The 18,114-nt window shown below is 46.9% G+C and overlaps 1 protein-coding gene across 4 annotated transcripts in view; it reads right to left on the reverse strand.

Annotated features, from left to right (window-relative positions):
* Positions 1-18,114, reverse strand: part of EEF2K (eukaryotic elongation factor 2 kinase) — a gene marked incomplete at its 5' end in the record, with an annotated part of 64,718 nt that overhangs the window by 34,364 nt on the left and 12,240 nt on the right. For 3 of the 4 annotated variants that reach the window (XM_080702682.1, XM_080702681.1, XM_080702680.1), the window contains 2 exons: positions 1,363-1,423; positions 5,617-5,717. In XM_080702682.1, the coding sequence (XP_080558808.1) occupies positions 1,363-1,423; positions 5,617-5,717 (162 nt within the window). Of the gene's footprint in view, positions 1-1,362; positions 1,424-5,571; positions 5,718-18,114 lie in introns of all 4 variants that reach the window. The other variant, XM_080702679.1, reaches the window with a different exon arrangement.

Genomic DNA, 18,114 nt, shown 5'->3' on the forward strand with positions numbered 1-18,114 from the left:
AGTTACAACCCCCAGCCCTGTTTTATTCTTTATTTTGAAATAGGATTTCATTACATCGCAGAGGACCTCACTAAGTAGCTGAGGCTGGCTTTGAACCTGCGATCCTCCTGTCTCAGCCTCCCAAGTACTGGGATTACAAGCGTGCACCACCACACCCGTCCACTTTGTGCGAGCTCACTCAGCCGCATGCCTTTTTCTTTCCAGTGCTGGGGACCCAGAGTCTCATGCGTGGTAAGCGTGTGCTCTACCCTGAGTCCGCCCCAGCCGAGCTGTAGACTTTTCTGTGTTATACTAAGAAAAGTTTTCCAGGAAAACGCCTACCCTTGAGACACAAGAAGAACTCTATCTTCTAGTATTTCTCTGCTTTTCACAAGGCTGGTTGCACCCCACGAAACTTATGTAACAGCTCAGTAATAGGTACTGAGCTCCAATTTTTACAAACTGATATATACATTTACAATTAACTGATTTTCAACAAGAGTGCTGAGAACGGTCTTGATGAATGGTATCTGAATATACAAAATGCCTAGAATAAGCCGATCTACGGGGACAGACAGCAGATTCGTGGTTGTTAGGAGTGGGAGGAGACGAGGGAAGGGGGAATAACTGCTAACAGAGATGGGATTTCATTTGGAGAGGGTGAAAATGTTCTAGCATAGAGTGGGGATGATCACACAATTCCAAGAAAGCTTAAAGAAACCTGGCCTTATACTGTAAATGGGGTTTATATGGCATTTGAATTCTACCTCAATAGTTATTATGAAAAAATAATGCAAGCTGGGTGTAGTAGTGCATGCTTGTAATCCCAGCATTCGGGAGGCTGAGACAGGAGGATCGAGTTTGCGGACAGCCTCAGCTACTTAGTGAGCCCCTCCGCAACTCAGTGGGACCCTGTTTCAAAATAAAGAATAAAAAATAGGGCAGGGGGTGTAGCTTGGAGGTCAAATGCCCCTGGGTTCCATCCTCAGACCCGCAAAAAAAAAACAAAAAAAACAAAAACAAAAATATATACATGATAGCCAGATGTGGTGGTGCATGCTTGTAATCCCAGCATTTGGGAGACTGAGACAAGAGGATCACGGTTCACAGACAGCCTCATCTACTTAGGCCATTTACAACTCAGCAAGACCTTGTTTCACAATAAAGAATGAAAAATAGGGATGGGGGTATAGCTCAGAGGTAGAATGTCCCTGGGTTTCATCCCCAGTACAAAATATATGTGTGTGTGTGTGTGTGTATACATGATAACATAACAAATGCCCAAAGTTTAAAAAGTCAATCAAGTGGGTGTGGGGGAAGGGCCTGAGGTTGTCAGGAGAAAGCCCACCGGCCCGGGCCCTGGGGGCTCAGGGCCCTGCTCACCTGAGACGCCATCTTGATCAGAACTTCATCTTCCAGCCACTGGCCGGTGACAGCATTGTACCTGCAGAGACCAGAGCCCACCCAGGAGCATGACATGATCTCGTTGTCATCGGCTAAGGCAAAAGGCCATTCTGGGCTCCCCGTGAACCCAGGACCCAGCTCTCTCCCTACCCTGGCCACCGCCTGGATTGGGTTGTGGACACATGTCTTCCTCCCATGGCCCGCCACGCTGGCCTCCTTCTCCTCCTTCCCTTCCTCAAACACTGCTCCCTCTCTATCACGCCCCCCACTTGCCAACCCGCAGCACTCGTGCCGTTGTGGCCTGTTCTGCATCCGGCTCTCCCCCTGGGCTGTAACATCGACTCGTTCATCACAGGCCCGGAGTATGTGGACAGTTGATAAATGAGCATTGGATGGATGGCTGAATACACAACTATGCTTACTATACCTGGTCTACGCAGCAGTATCACGGCCAGGGAGGGAGCAGCGCCCTCAATCTTGCTGGGAATATTCCCAAGAAGCAAGGACTGTCCCAGTGCAGGTGGAGGAAGGGAGGGCCTGGCCTGTGATTCTACCCGGGAAAGGGGCTGCTTTCCTGGGTACATGACCAAGGAAAACTATGAAGACAGGTCTGGAATATTTCTGTGTCTCTCCTCTCGGGAATCCTCCATCCCAGACTACATTTGGCCCTGGCCTGGCAGGGCCTCAGCCAGGTCAGGTGTTCTTGGTGGAACGTTCCAGGGATCACTTAACGTCCAAGGTCTTTCTTGGGCTGAGGTGCTTTGCTCTGGTTGGAGGCCTCCCCTGGCCTGCTCCTCGGCTGGGGCGGGGCCAGAACACGCCCAGCCCTGAGGAGGACAGGTTCTCAGAGCCTGAAACCTCTGCAAGGAAAAACAAGCCAGGCCTTGCAGGAACCTCCTCAGGGTCAGGAGACGAGGGATCTGCAGAGTCCCAAACTTGCTTGTGACATGCCCACGAGAAATGCTGCACTCATTAAAAACAGCAATGAGCCAGGTGCTGTGGTGCGAACCTGTAATCCCAGTATTTAGGAGGCTGAGATGGAAGATCACAGGTAGGAAGCCAGCCTCAGCAACTTAGCAAGACCCTCTTTGTTTCTTTTTTTTTTTTTTCTTCTTGGTACTGGGGGTGGAATCCAGAGGCTTTCTACCTCCAGGCTATACTCCCAGACCTATTTTATATTTTATTTGGAAACAGGGTCTCACAAAGCTGCCGGGCGTGGTGGCGCACGCTTGTAATCCCCGCGCTTGGGAGGCAGAGACAGGAGGATCGCGCAGGTTCGAAGCCAGCCGCGCGCGCTGGCTTAGGAGACCCTGTTTCCAAAAATGAAAATATAAAAAAAATAGGTCTGGGAGTGTAGCCCGGAGGTAGAAGGGCTTCCAGGAACCCCAGTACCACCAAAAAAAAAAAAAAATAAATAAATAAAAACAAAACAAACAAAGTTGCCGAGAGCCTCACTAAGTAGCTGAGGCTGGCTTCGAACCTGTGTGATCCTCCTGTTTCAGCCTCCCAAGTGCGGGGATTACAAGCATGCACCACCATGCCCAGCTAGCAAGACCCTATTTCAAAATAAAAAAATAAAAAAGGACTGGGCGTGGTAGTGTACATCTATAATCCCAATATTTGGGAGGCTGAGGCAGAAGGATCACAGGTTCACAGCCAGCCTTGGCAACTTAGTGAGGCTCTGTTTCAAAATAAAGAATAAGCTGGGCGTGGTGGTGCACGCTTGTAATCCCCGTGCTTGGGAGGCGGAGACAGGAGGACCACGCAGGTTTGAAGCCAGCCGCACTGGCTTAAGAGACCCTGTTTCCAAATAAAAATATAAAATAGGCCTGGGAGTGTAGCCCTAAGGTAGAAGGGCTTCCAGGAACCCCAGTACCACCAAAAAAACCCCAAAAAACAAAAAAAAATCAAAATAAAGAATAAAAAACAGGCTGGGGGTGGAGCTCAGAGGTAGAATGCCCCTGGATTCAATCCCCAGTATTACAAAATAGCTAACTAATTAAATAAATAAATTTTCAAAAAGGGATGGGAGGTTAGAGCTCAGAGGTAGAATACCTTTGGGTCTGATCCTCAGAATAAAAAATAAATAAGCAAATAAATAAAAATAATAGCAATGATTATTTTGGTGGGGGAAGGTACTAGGAATTGAACTCAGGGGCATTCTACCTTTGAGCTATGCCTTCAGCCCTTTTTATTTTTATCTTATTTTATTTATTTATTTATTTTTGTGTGTGGTACTGGAGATTGAACCCAGGGACATTCTACCTCTGAACTACAGCCCCAGCCTACTTTTTTATTCTTTATTTGGAAACAGGGCCCACTAAATTGTGGAGGCCTTACTAATTTGCTGAGCCTGGCCATGAACCTGTGATCCTGTCTTAGCCTCTCAAGTACTGGTGTGTGCCTTTACAAGTGTGTGCCGCCACACCCGGCCTACTTTTTATTTTAAAATAGGGTCTCGCCGGGCGTGGTGGCGCACACTTGTAAATCCCCGCACTTGGGAGGCAGAGACAGGAGGATCACGCAGGTTCGAAGCCAGTCGCGCTGGCTTATAAGACCCTGTTTCCAAATAAAAAGTATAAAATAGGTTTGGGAGTGTAGTCCAGAGGTAGAAGGGCTTCCAGGAATCCCAGTACTACCAAACAAAACAAAACAAAACAAACAAAAAAACAGGGTCTCACTAAATTACTGTGCACTGGCCTCGAACCTGTGATCCTCCTGTCTCAGCCTCCAAGTACTGGGATTACAGGGGCATGACAATGCACCCAGCTACAATGGCTTTTTGTTTTATTATTATTACTAGACTGAGATGAAGGTAAGGGAAATAACCCGTCCTCACCTCCAAGCTGAGGGGTGGGGCAGGGGAGCATGCAACCTTGGGAAGGTATCCTATACTCACAATCGCACCATGAAGGGACCGGTGCTTAAAAGCTCCTTTAACCTTTCCAGCAATACCAAGATTGCTACAGTTAGTAAGCCCAATTCCAGATGGGAAATGCGAGGCTCAGAGATATAGCCTGTGTGAGGGTGAGGATTCAAACATAGGTCAGTTTAAACAAGAACCTTGCTCTCAACCAGGCTTGGGAACAACTCACAGGGGCAGGACATCTGTCCCCATACCAGGCCAGCTTGCAGCGGAACTCACGGAAACCCAGGGATAGACAAGGAAGCTTCCAGCTGAGAAATCTCAAGGGCTTCCCTCCACCCCAGCCAGGGCAGGTTGAGTCGGCCACTTTAGCCAGAAAATAAACAATCCAGCCTGGTCCCAGACCCAAGTTGAGCTCAGGGACACATGGAGCCAGCCCAGAAAATGGATCCTGGTTTTCTGAGGCTGGTGAGCCCCAGAGCCTGCCTGCTAGCCTGGTGCCTTCAGCCTGGAAGCCGTGTGTTACCAGCCAGCGACCATGGTGCTCTTGCTGGTGCAAAGGAACAGGGCCTAAACCTTGCCCTGCTTGGGGCCTGTTGGACACAGAGCACCGGCCCTGCCAGGAGGCGGGCCTCCAGCAGTGCAGAGGGAATACATGAGGAGCCCTAAAGCCGTCTCCATGCAGGGTGGGAACGGAAGCCTGCTGCAGAAAGGTGGAAGGGCAAGGTACTCTTCTCAATGAGACACACGAAAAAACCGATGCTGCTTCCTGGGCCAAGGCATGAAAAAGATGCTGTGTCTCCCTAATGCTGTCCTTCCCTTTGGTAGCAGTTATGGGGACACATGTTGAGATGATGGAGCCACAAGATGTAAGAGTAGCCTGGATCCCTGAGCTGCCCTGAAGAGGTTTGACTCTCACCCACTTCAAACATGTGAGAAATACAACTTTGTTGGAAGAAACCCCTGGGATATTTGTTACTGCAGCAGAGCTTAGCCTAGCCTGTCTAATATGTACCTTGTGGGGCTACTAGGACTCAATGAGATAATGCACAATGCCTGGAGTATATGTAAACACTCATTAATTATAAGTCTGGCACCCCTTACGTGAAATGCCTGGGACCAGAATCACTACAGATTTCTGATTTGGGGGAGGGGCTTTTAAAATATTTGCATAGGTCTACTAGCATCCCTAATTCAAAAATCCAAAATGCTCCAAAATCTGAAATTTGTGTTTTCAGATTGAGGAGGCTGGACCTATATTATTCTCTTCTCTTTGACTCCAAGGGTACTTAGGCTTCCCTGACCTTGAGCAGAAGCAGGACCCATGATCCCCAGGGCTCCTCAAAGCCCCTGGGCAGGCTACTGACCTGTGTCGAATAGCTCGTTCTGTGGCTATGTCTTCAAGGTGGAACTCTGCCCATGGGTCAGGCATGTGCTTGGCCTTCTCAATTGCATGCTTCCAGGCTTCCTACAGGAGGCAAAGGGAACATTAGACCCAGTCCAGGAGCAGCCCAGCTTCTCTATCCCTGCCACTTATCCTGGGGGGCTGGCAACATCCTAAAGAGAGGAGGATTCCCACCTACTATTCCTTCAGGAATAGCCCCCAAGAGACCTGGTGTGCTCTCATGGGCTTGACCTTGTGGGCAGAAGTGACGCATCTTAAGTACACACCACTTCACTTGTAGCCAAAAGGTTGAGCAACTAAGGTACCAGGCTGGGGTTCTAGCAGAGTATCACCTAGCTTGCGTGAAACCCCGGGTTCCATCCCAGCACCTCCAAACAAGAAACACAAGAAGATATTCATCCTCCCATCCAATTAGCATACATTTTAGCAGGTGACAGCTAGGATGTGGGGAATGGGTATCCCCACACTGTATTCTTTTTTTTTTTTTTTTTTTTTTTGCGGGTTTGGGGATGGAACCCAGGGGCATTTGGCCTCCGAGCTACACCCCCTGCCCTACTTTTTATTCTTTATTTTGAAACCGGGTCTCACTGAGTTGCAGAGGGCCTCACTAAGTAGCTGAGGCTGTCCGCGAACCGTGATCCTCCAGGTCTCAGCCTCCCAAATGCTGGGATTACAAGCGTGTGCCACCACGCCCGGCTATCCCCACACTGTATTAATGTGGGTAAATCTTTCAAAAGGGCAATATGATATGTGCTAAACTGGAAAAAACACATTCCTTAAATTTTTATATTTTTATTTTGTGTGTGGGTGGTACTAGGGATTTAACCCAGGGGCAATTCTATCTCTGAGTAACAACTCCCAGCCCTATTTTATCTTTTATTTTGAAACAGGGTCTAAGTTGCAGGGGACCTCACTAAGTTGCTAACCTTTGATCCTCCTGTCTCAGCCTCCCAAGTACTGGGATTAGAGGTGGGCAACACCACGCTTGACTAATTTTGACCCTAAAAATGGATCCTATAGAAGCATGGATGTGTAGCCGGGCGTGGTGGCGCACGCTTGTCATCCCCGCGCTTGGGAGGCGGAGACAGGAAAATCGCGCAGGTTCGAAGCCAGCCTCAGCTGGCTTAAGAGACCCTGTTTCCAAATAAAATATAAAATAGGTCTGGGAGTGTAGCCCGGAGGTAGAAGGCCCCTGGGTTCCATCCCCAGTATCACCAAGAAGAAGAAGGAAAAAAAAAAACCCATGAATGTGTATACAAGAAGAGTCACTGTGACTATGTAAACTAAATTCAACCCGAAGATCAGTCTGCAGGGACTGCTAAATGCATTTTGGTGATTTCTACTCACAAGGCTAAGCAACATTCTTTTTTTTTTTTTTTTTGGTGGTACTGGGGTTCCTGGAAGCCCTTCTACCTCCGGGATACACTCCCATGGGCTACACTCCCAGACCTATTTTATATTTTTTTATTTGGAAACAGGGTCTCTTAAGCCAGCGCGGCTGGCTCCGAACCAGCGCGATCCTCCTGTCTCTGCCTCCCAAGTGCGGGGATTACAAGCGTGTGCCACCACGCCCGGCTAAGCAACATTCTTAAAAGAGCACGCTCAGTGGGTAGCAGGAATTCTTGGCCCTGCTACATCTAGTGCTTCCTTTTACTGTCTTGAATCTTCCTAAATTCAGAACATGGCAGAAACATGTCTTTACATGTAACACAGCGCTGAGCTCTGGTTTAGACCATCCATGATGCACCAATTCTCACGACACACCAAGGCTGGGGGATGCAGTCACGTGAACTGTGCAGACCTGCTCGGCCCGCGTCCCGTTGTCTCACATCCCCGGCCTCCTCCCACTTAATGCCGACAGAGGTCCCATCATCTGAATGACCTGAGCCCGGCCCCCAGGACATCCGAAACGTGTTAGAACCGGAGCATTTGAGGTGCTTCTTGGGACAGACACCCAAGGCTTACTGTGAAGAGAGCAAGCTGCTTAATGGTATTATGGTGTGCAAAGGTTCGAACGTGTTCCCCAAAAGCTCATGTGCTAGAAGTTTGTATGCTAATCTTATTTGGAGGCGAGGCTTTTGGGAGTTGACTGAGATTGGATGAGGTCATGACGGTGGGCCCCCATGTGGCACTGGTGGCTTTCTGAGAACAGAGAGAGATGAGACCAGAGCGGGCACACGCTCTGTTTCACGCTGTGATGCCCTCCGCCATGTTTTGATGCAGCACAAAGGCCCTCACCAGATGCCAGGCCTCGCTCTTGGACTTGTCAGCTGCCAGAACTGGGAGCCAAAGAAATCTATTCTTTATAAGTAACCTGACTTCTGTTATTTTGCTATAGCAACAGAAAACAGGCACTTCTGGTCCATTTCTGTTTTTCTTTTTATATTTATATATTTTACTTGAAAATGTTTATACTAGTACAGGGAAACTAAATTTTAAGAGACAATAGATCCCATTACTTTAAATTACCATCAGGTTATTTTATTAATTAATTAATTAATTTTTTGTGGTACTGCGGATGGAACCCAGGGGCATTCTACCTCCGAGCTACACACCCTGCCCTATTTTTAATTATTTATTTTGAAACAGGGTCTCACTAAGTTGCAGAGGGCCTCGCTAAGTAGCTGAGGCTGTCCTCGAACTGCAGTCCTCCTGCTCTCAGCCCCTCAAATGCTGAGAATACAAACGTGTGCCACCATGCCCGGCTACCATCAGGTTATTATAAAAGAGAAACATGGAACGCTAGGTGCGGTGGTGCATGCTTGTAATCCTAGCATTTGAGAGGCTGAGACAGGAGGATCATGTTTGAGGACAGCTTCAGCTACTACTTAGGAAGGCCCTCTGCAACTCAGTGAAACCCTGTTTCAAAATAAAGAATAAAAAGCCAGGCGTGGTGGCGCACGCTTGTAATCCCAGCATTTGGGAGGCTGAGACCCAGGGATCGTGGTTCGCAGACAGCCTCAGCTACTTACTGATGCCCTCCACAGCTTAGTGAGACCCTGTTTCAAAATAAAAATAAAAAAAAAATAAGGCTGGGGGTGTAGCTTGGAGGTTGAATGCCCCTGGGTTCCATCCCCTGACGGGCAAAATAAATAAATAAATAAATAAATAAATAAATAAATAAATAAATAAATAAAAATAAAATAAAATAATAGGGCTGGGGGTGTAGCTGGAAGGTAAATGCCCCTGGGTTCCATCGCCAGTACTGCAAAAACAAACAAACAAACAAACAAACAAACAAACACAAAACAAAAAGAGACATGTAGATTATTTACATGATGAAAGGTTTCAGAACTTCAGTGTAAGGGGTAGCTTCACAGATGCCATTTCATGGTGATTTATATCCATCTACATTCTAAGAATGTCACCATCTCTAAATAAGAAATAATCCTTGTCATCTAGAATACTTTGGTGCCTCCATATTCTGGGGGGAAAACTTTATTTCCAACTTTCATGTAACTGGTCGAATCTCTCCACCCTTTCCTTTAAAGTCTGAGCTCACAGCTACTACTGGTGCTTGTGATACTTTTCCTTGAGATTTTTCTGGAAGCATAATGCCTCCTTTGGTTACAGTTTCGGCAGCACTCCTTTCAACCAACACTGGTCAAAGAGTGGAAGAAACTTTCTAAATGCTTGTTCCATAGGAGACCCGTTTTATCTTTATTAAAAGCCCATTTTACGAGCCGGGCGTGGTGGCGCAGGCTTGTAATCCCCGCACTTGGGAGGCAGAGACAGGAGGATCGCGCAGGTTCGAAGCCAGCCTCAGCTGGCCTAAGAGACCCTGTTTCCAAATAAAATATAAAATAGGTCTGGGAGTGTAGCCCGGAGGTAGAAGGCCCCTGTGTTCCATCCCCAGTACCACCAAAAAAAAAAAAAAAAGAATAAAATAATAGGGCTGGGGGTATAGCTCCGTGGTAGAGAATATGCTTAGTATGAATGAGGACCCAGGTTCGATCTCTATCCCCCGCACCCTAGAAAGGCCAATGTATTGCTTTTGTGATACTAAGGTAGAATCTTCTCTGTCCTTTTTTTTTTTTTTTTGAATGTATGGAACTGGGGATTGCTCCCAGGGGCCTTCTACCTCTGAGCTACATTTCCAGTACTATATATTTTATTCTTTTTGGAAAAAAAAAAGAATAAAAATTGCAGAGGGCTTCACTAAATAAATAGCCGGGGCTAGCTGTGAACTTGCAATCCTTCTGTCTCAGTCTCCCAAGTACTGGGATTAGAAGAATGTGCCACCACACCTGGCTTCCCTGTCCCCTTCAGCTCTCTTCCTGAAGAACATGAGTGTTTACCCTATAGTCAGAGATCAAAACTCCCCTCTAGGTCAGAGGCTGAGCCATAGGAGGTTAGTGGATGGTGGACTGGATGTTGCCTGGGTGTACGATAGGCTCATAGCAACTCTGAGATGGAAAGGAAGAAACTCAAGAAAAAGCAACCCCAGACTTGCTTCTCCATCCCTCAGCTGCCCTGGCCAGACTCTGCAGGACTCCAACTCCTCAGGGACTCCAGCCTAACAGGGCTGCTCAGCACCCACCCCACCCCTAGCTGGGCCCTGGTCAAAACAGAAGAGGTCAGAGGTCAGGAGAGGAGCTGGACTCTCTCTCTCTCTCTCACACACACACACACACACACACACACACACGCACGCACGCACACACGCACACACCTCTCAGGGGTCGCGGGGGTCTTCTAATTTCTGTAAATTCTAAAAAATAAAGCCTGTAAATTGTTTCTTAAAATTTGGAAGTGAAAGCCGGGCGTGGTGGTGCACGCTTGTAATCCCCGAGCTTGGGAGGCAGAGACAGGAGGATCACGCAGGTTCGAAGCCAGCCGCGCGCGCTGGCTTAGGAGACCTTGTTTCCAAATAAAAATGTAAAAATAGGTCTGGGAGTGTAGCCCGGAGGTAGAAGGGCTTCCAGGAACCCCAGTACCACCAAAAAAAAAAAAAAAAAAAAAAAAAAAAAAAAAAATTGGAAGTGAATTTAACTTTCGTGAAATATTTGGAAAATATAAAAGACAAGGAAAAGTCAACTCCATCATATGCTGTCTACCCACAGCAATTACTGTCCACGCCTTAGATGAGTTCTTTGTCATTGTTATTGTTGTTTTGATTTTTGGTACTGGGGATTGAATCCAGGGGCATTTTACCTCCAAGTTACACCCTCAGCTTTAATTAATTAATTAATTTAGTGGAACTGGGAATTGAACCCAGGGGCATTCAATCTCTGAGCTACACCCTCAGCCCTGTTTTACTTATTTATTTTTATTTTGAAAGAGGGTCTCACTGAGTTATGGAGGCCCTTACTAAGTAGCTGAAGCTGGCTGTGAAGCTGCGATCCTCCTGTCTCAGCCTCCCAACCACTGGGATTACAGGCCTGCCCAACCATGCCCTGTTTTTATTTTTTATTTTGAAACAAAGTCTTGCTAAGTTGCTGAGGCTGGTCTTGAACCTGCAATCATTCTGTCTCAGTCTCCCAAGTGCTGGGATTACAGACCTGTGCCACCGTGCCCACTTCCCAGATGGGTTCTTTTCAGGTCTTTTGCATGCAGTTTTTAGTAGGATGGGTCTCATGCAATAAACACAATTTACACCCTCTTAGGAGAATGGGTCAATGAGACTTCATAGTTTATTTAAAATAGTGATTTTGTTCCCCATCCACCAATTCCAAAGGATGGTTCTGCTTTGATTAAAAACTTGCAAGCACTACAAAACTCTGAATCAGAAAGTGGAAGTCCACCCTACCATGTCCCCTTCCTCTGAAAGCCACAGCAGAGAGTTGATGGTGCCACTCTGCAAGCTTGCCCTCTGTCTTCGTGAACACTAACACACATTTAAGAGCCATGGGAGCACACTTCTTGTTTGTTCTCATATTACTTTTCCCCGTTTGACGTGGGATTTGGATGGCTTTCCATGTCCTATAGACTGCCCTGTTGACCTCACTTCCTTCCCAGGGCTTAGGACATGTAATTATATACATATACCCCAAGGTATTTGTCTAACCTCCGGCTGATGAATATTTGGACCCTCTCCAGTACATCCCAGTACAAAATGTGCTGAACTCAACATTCTTCAACCTAAATCTCTGTACATTTGTGCAAGATCTCAGTAGGAGACACACACACACACACACACACACACACACACACACACACACACACACATTTTCTTTTCAAGCAATTGCTGACACATTTAAATTTAGGAGGTCTGTGTAGGTCAGTAGCCAAGCACTTGCCTAGGGTGTGTGAAACCCTGGGTTCAAACCCTAGCACTGAATAACAAATTCTAGAAACTGCCTAGTTTTCCTTCAAAAAAGTTTTTGTAAGTTACACTTCATGAAAAGTCACTTAAACCAACAACAAAAGCTGGGCATGGTATAATCTTAGTACTTGGGAGGCTGAGGCAGGAGGATCACCAGTTTACAGTCAGGCTCAACTACTTACTGAGGCCCTCAAAATAAAAAAAATAGGGCTGGGGTATAGCTTGAAGGTAGAATGACCCTGGGTTCCATCCCTAGTAAGTACCTCAAAAAACAAACAAACAAACAAATAATTTTTGTAGTACTAGAGATTACTCCAGACTTATTTATTTATTTATTTATTTATTTATTTATTTATGAGTCTGGGGATGGAATCCAGGAGCATTCTACCTCTGAGTTATATCCCCAGCTCTATTTTTTATTCTTTATTTTGAAACAGGGTCTCACTGAGTTGCAAAGGGCCTCACTAAGTAGCTGAGACTATTCACGAATCGCGATCCTCCTATCTCAGCCTCCTAAATGCTGGGATTACAAAAGTGGGCCAGCACGTCCAGCTCTTATTTTTTACTTTGAGATAGGGTCTTGATAAGTTGTCCAGGCTGGCCTTGAATTTATGATCCTCCTGCCTCAGATCCTGAGTAACTACGAATGCAGAGGTGCAACACTATACCCTTAGAACTTTTCACGTGAATATTATCAAGTAACTAAAATTTGCAAGTCAGTTTGCAGCCTGTTTTAGTTATAGTATGAGTTTATCATTACTGATTTTAACTATTCACCTCTTCTCCATGGTCAGACTTTGAACTTGACCTTGATTTTTCCATTATAAAACGGCTTTCTACTTTCGGGCTATACTCCCAGACCTATTTTATATTTTATTTGGAAACAGGGTCTCACTAAGTTGCTGAGAGCCTCACTAAGTAGCTGAGTCTGGCTTCGAACCTGTGCGATCCTCCTGTCTCATTCTCCCCAGCGCGGGGATTACAAGCGTGCGCCACCATGCCCGGCCCTAATCCCTATACTTTAAAAAAGCACCACAGGACTCGGGGATGTGGCTCAGTGGTAGAGCACTTGTCTAGTTAGCATAAGTGATGCCCTAGGTTCCATCCCCAGCACTGAAAAGAAAAAGGCAACAGTGACCTCTTATATCCGGGCTGCTGGGAGTCAGGACGCCCTTCCCAGCCTGTCTACACAGGTACCCCACCTCTGCTCCAAACGGTGATTAACCTCCTCCCTTAGCCACCAGCAACGGGGCTGTCCCAGATCTCAAAGAGGATTATCAATAGACATCGCCTCCTGGCTGGATGCCAGGGCGCCAACCCAAAAACAGTCAAAGAAGGCGGCATTTCACAATTAGAGGGTGTGGTATTTCAAAACCACCTTGTTTCCAAACCCTGAAAAAAGTATGCCATTGGCAACAGGTTTAATAAAAGTGTGTGTGTGTGTTTGTGTGTGCGCGCGCGCGCGTGTGCACGTGCGGGTGCATGTTACTGGGGATTGAATCCAGGGCCTCACTAAGTTGCAGAGGGCCTAAGCTGCCCAGGCTGGCCACAAACCTGCAATCCTCCCGTCTCAGCCTCCCCAAGTAGTGGGATTATAAGTGTGCGCCACCACGCCAGGCTTAAAACTCTGTATTTACTGATGTGGAGTTATGGTCTACTGTCTGCTCAGGGAAAACCAGTTCCTGAAGAGCATATCCCGCATGATCCTACAATAATAACAGAAAGTCCATATTTGTTTGTTCTATCTGTATAATGAAATATAGAAATATCTGAAATACTAAGACCACAATAGCAATTACAGTTGCTCATCCACTGTTTCTGCAAGGAGCAGACTGTGTCTATAATTAATAAAGCAAATAATTATAAAAGAGACTCAACTAAAAATCCTAAAGAAATCTCTCTCTGTGTTGCAAGGAGTAGCTATTAATGATCTCCCCTGACCAACTGCATCCCGAGCCCAGGCTAGAGAGGAAGGAAGCCCTCAGCCCTTGGGAGCTCCTGTCCAGACAGCCTCCTGCCCTGAGCCTCATGGCAACTTGCGGGGACGGGTGGGTAGGTAGGACTGTTCCCCAATCCACAGATAAGGAACCCCGGGCTCAGTGAGCAGGGCAGGTTTCTTGCTGAAAGACCCGCTGCAGCCAGGAAATGGTAGGTACAGGACTCAAACCCAAGCCTGCCACGTCCTGGTTGCTGTTCTTTTAAGAAAAGCCTAAGGGGTAACACAGAGTTACCATGGTGACCTAGCAATGCCACTCAAAACATGTCCACAAAACAGCAGCATCCTTCATGACAACCCCAAAGCAGAAAATGGCCCAAATGCCTGTCATGAGTGGATTTAAAAAAATGTATTATTCCACGCAAGACAAAGGAACGAAGGCCTGACACATCCCACAAGGACAAAGCCCGAAGGTGTTAGGATTAGTCAGACACCAAATGCCACACACTGTGACACTGTGTGTATGAAATGTCCAGACGAGGCAAACCCACAGAGACAGAGGATCAGGAGTTACCCAGGGGTGGGTGGAGTGGAGATACTAGTGGGTTATGACTGAGGGGCATGGTGTTTGGTGTAATAAAAACGTTCTAAAAATTGGTTGTGGTAACCGGCCGTGGTGGCGCACGCCTGTAATCTCAGCACTTGGGAGGCGGAGACAGGAGGATCGCAGGTTCTTGAACAGCCTCAGCTACTTAGGTCCTCTGCAACTTGGTGAGACCCTGTTTCAAAATAAAGAATACAAAATCGGGCTGGGATGAGGGTGTAGCAAAGAGGTAGAATTCCCCTGGGTTCCATCCCCAGTACCAAAAAAGGGGGACGCTGGGGATATAGCTGGGAGATAGAATGCCCCTGGGGTTCCATCACCGGTACCACAAAAATAAAAAATAAAACTGGCTGTGGTGATGGGTACATAAATTAATAAATATACCAAAGCAAAATTCAATTCTACTTGTATGTGTGTGGGGGTGGTGGTATTGGGGGTGGAACCTAGAGGCTTTTTTGGAAACAAGGTCTTACTAACCTGAGAACCTCACTAAGTAGCTGACGCTGGCTTCGAACCTGTATGATCCTCCTGTCTCAGCCTCCCAAGTACTGGGATTACAAAAGTGTGCCACTGCGCCTGACTGGATTGTAACATTTTAAATGGGTAAATTGTATGGCATGTGAATTACATTTTAAAAAAGTTTCCAGAAAAAAATTAAAAGTAAAATAACACAAGGGGACCTGTTTTTTTTTTGGTGGTACTGGGGATGGAACTCTTCTTCCTCCAGGCTACACTACCAGACCTATTTTATATTTTTTTATTTGGAAACAGGGTCTCTTAAGCTAGCAAGGCTGGCTTTGAACCTGCGTGATCCTCCTATCTCGGCCTCCCAAGCATGGGGATTACAAGCGTGCGCCACCACGCCCGGCGAGGGGACCCCTATTAATAAACATCTCAAGCTGGGCATGGTGGTGCACACCTGTATTCCCAGTCCTTGTGAGGCCGAGATATAGGAGAATAGAAGGATTGAAGACAGCCTCAGCAACATAGTGAGACTCTTAGCAACCTAACAAGAACTTGTTTTGAAACAGAAGAAATGTTGTGTGTGTGTAGTAATGGGGACTAAACCCAGGGGCATTCTACCTCCAAGCTATAGCCCCAGCCTTATTTTATTTTTATTTTGAAACAGGGTCTCACTAAGTTGCCGAGGACCTCATAAAGTTGCTGAGACTGGCTTGTGAATCTATGACCCTCCTGTCTCAGCCTCCCAAGTACAGGGCTTGCAGGCAGGCGCCACATGGCCAGCTCGCACATTCCTTTAGAAGGGCGATTCTCCATAGACAGGCTCAAGCCTCGTGGGCCTCCTTGGTTTTCCAGACAGCTGGGCAGCAGATGGCTTCCTGCCCATGCTGGCATTACTTTTTCCTCCATCTGACCAACAACCTTTTGCCTTGCTGGAGGCCCAATGCTTTTTGGACCCAGGGAGCCTAAACTTTACTTTCTGACTCTGCATTCTCAGAGAATAAAAAAATACTCGCTGCCTCCGAGTTTCTTTCCGTGCTGGCTGGGCATGCGCTGGGGCATAAGGCCCCTGGGTGTGGCCTCCTGCGGCTCCCTGGGAGGGGCACCTCTCTGCCTGGTGAGTCATCAGAGGGCTCTGCTGGCTCCTGGGTCTCTTTCATTGTTTCTGGCCAGGCTGTTGGAGACCCCTTGTCGGGTTAAAATCGTGAATGTACATCTGAAATCCCAGTACCTGGGAGGCTAAGACAGGAGACTGAGGGTTCATGGCCAGTCTCAGCAATTCAGTGAGGCTCTCAGCCAACTTAGATCCTGTTTCAAAATAAAATAGGACTGGGGTATAGCTCCAAGGTAGAATGCCCCGTTATCCTAATACCAAACACACACACACACACACACACACACACACACACACACACACACAACCAAAAAAGCAAAATAACAACATAAAAAAAAAAAATCCATGTTTGCAAAGCTGGCCAGCAACGGCGAGGGAAGCGGGTGTGCCCACACACCCTTGCCAGGCATGCTGGTGCACCTCTCTGAAAGGCAGTCAGCAATGCCCAGCCAGAGTTTGGAGGCACATTTGGCCCCAGCCTCTCCACTGCTGGGGAGTTCTCTGGCAAGCGCACCCCCCCACACACAGTCTTCCAATGAAACCACACTCAGCCACAAAAGCAAGCAAGCAAGCAAGCAAAAAAAAAAAAAAAAACAGCGCATGTATATTTTAAACATGTTGACTCTCGCTGTGACATCTAATTGCTGTGCACCAATAAAATAATTTACAAAAAGAAAGCTAGTATGCATGAGGCTCTGGGTCTGATCCCTAGCACTGAAAAGAAAAGAAATACCCAATAAAAACAAACAAAAAAACAACCACAAAATAAGCGAGACAAACTCCTGCTGTGAAGAGCATGGACTCTGGAGCAGGAGGGCCAAACACAGTCCCACCGTTCCCAGGGCGAGTGTCCTAGGTTCTCAGAGCCTGGGTTTAGCAAGCTGGCAAAACGCCCACTGTCAAGGGCTCGCTGTGTACATTAAACAAGTTGATAGGAGACAGGCACGTACGGCAGGGCCGGCCCAGCCACTGTGCGGCCTGCCACGTTATATCTAGCTCATATCCACTCTCAGCAGCCAGTCTGGGAGGATGGCCACAAGGGTGCAGGATAGGTTTATAACATCTCAGTGACAAAACAAAGGAGAAAGGTCAACTGCAAACAGGCTCAGGCAGGCGCAGGAGCTTCCTGGAAGGACACATCTGGGGAGCAGAGGTGGGCCTGCTTGGCACATCCCACTCAGTTTGAATGGGTTTTGCCTTGTACATAAATTACTTACATATTATATATTTTTTTCTTTTTTGTGGCACTGAGGATTGAACCCATGGGCATTCAAACTCTGAACTATACCTCCCCGTCCTTTTTATTTTTTTTGTTTGGAAACTGGGTTTCACTACGTTGCTGAGAATATCCTTGAGGCTGTGATCCTCCTGTCTCAGCCTCCCATGTACGGGGATTATAGGCATGCACCACCACACCTGGTTAAAACATATGTTTGTGGGGGTTTTTTGTACTAGGGATTGAATTCAGGGCTTTCTTCCTCTGAGCTATACCCACAGCCCTATTTTTTATTTTGAAATAGGGTCTAAATGGTGGAGGGCCTAAGTTGCTGGGGCTGGCCTGCGATCTTCCTGTCTCAGCCTCCCAAGTACTGGGATTACAAATATGGACCACCATACCCAGCTAAATATAAGTATTTTTAAGATTGGCCTAGATAAACCAAGCACAGTGGCGCATGCCTCTAATCCCAGTATTTAGGAGGCTGAGAGAAGATCACAGGTTCAAGGTCAGCCTCAGCAACTTAGTAAGACCTTCAACAGTTCAGCAAGCCTTTGTTTCAAAATAAAAAATAAAAAGGGCTGGGGGTATAGGTCAGAGGTAGAATGCCCTGGTTCAATCCCATCCCCAGTATAAAAAAAGGAAAAGTTCACCTAGATAAATATATACAGATACATTAGTAATAAATATAGATTACTCTACTATTCATAATAGGGGGAGGGAAACAACCCAAACATCCCTCAAATGGCTTGGGATACAGCTCAGAGAACCCGCAGAGGAAGCACGAGGCCCTGGGTTCTGTCCCTAATACCACAAAGAACAGTTCCCTCAAAAAGAGATGAATAGCCTGGCTTGGTAGTTCA

Source organism: Muscardinus avellanarius (assembly GCF_963383645.1).
Source record: "Muscardinus avellanarius genome assembly, chromosome: 10".
NCBI lineage: Eukaryota > Metazoa > Chordata > Mammalia > Rodentia > Gliridae > Muscardinus > Muscardinus avellanarius.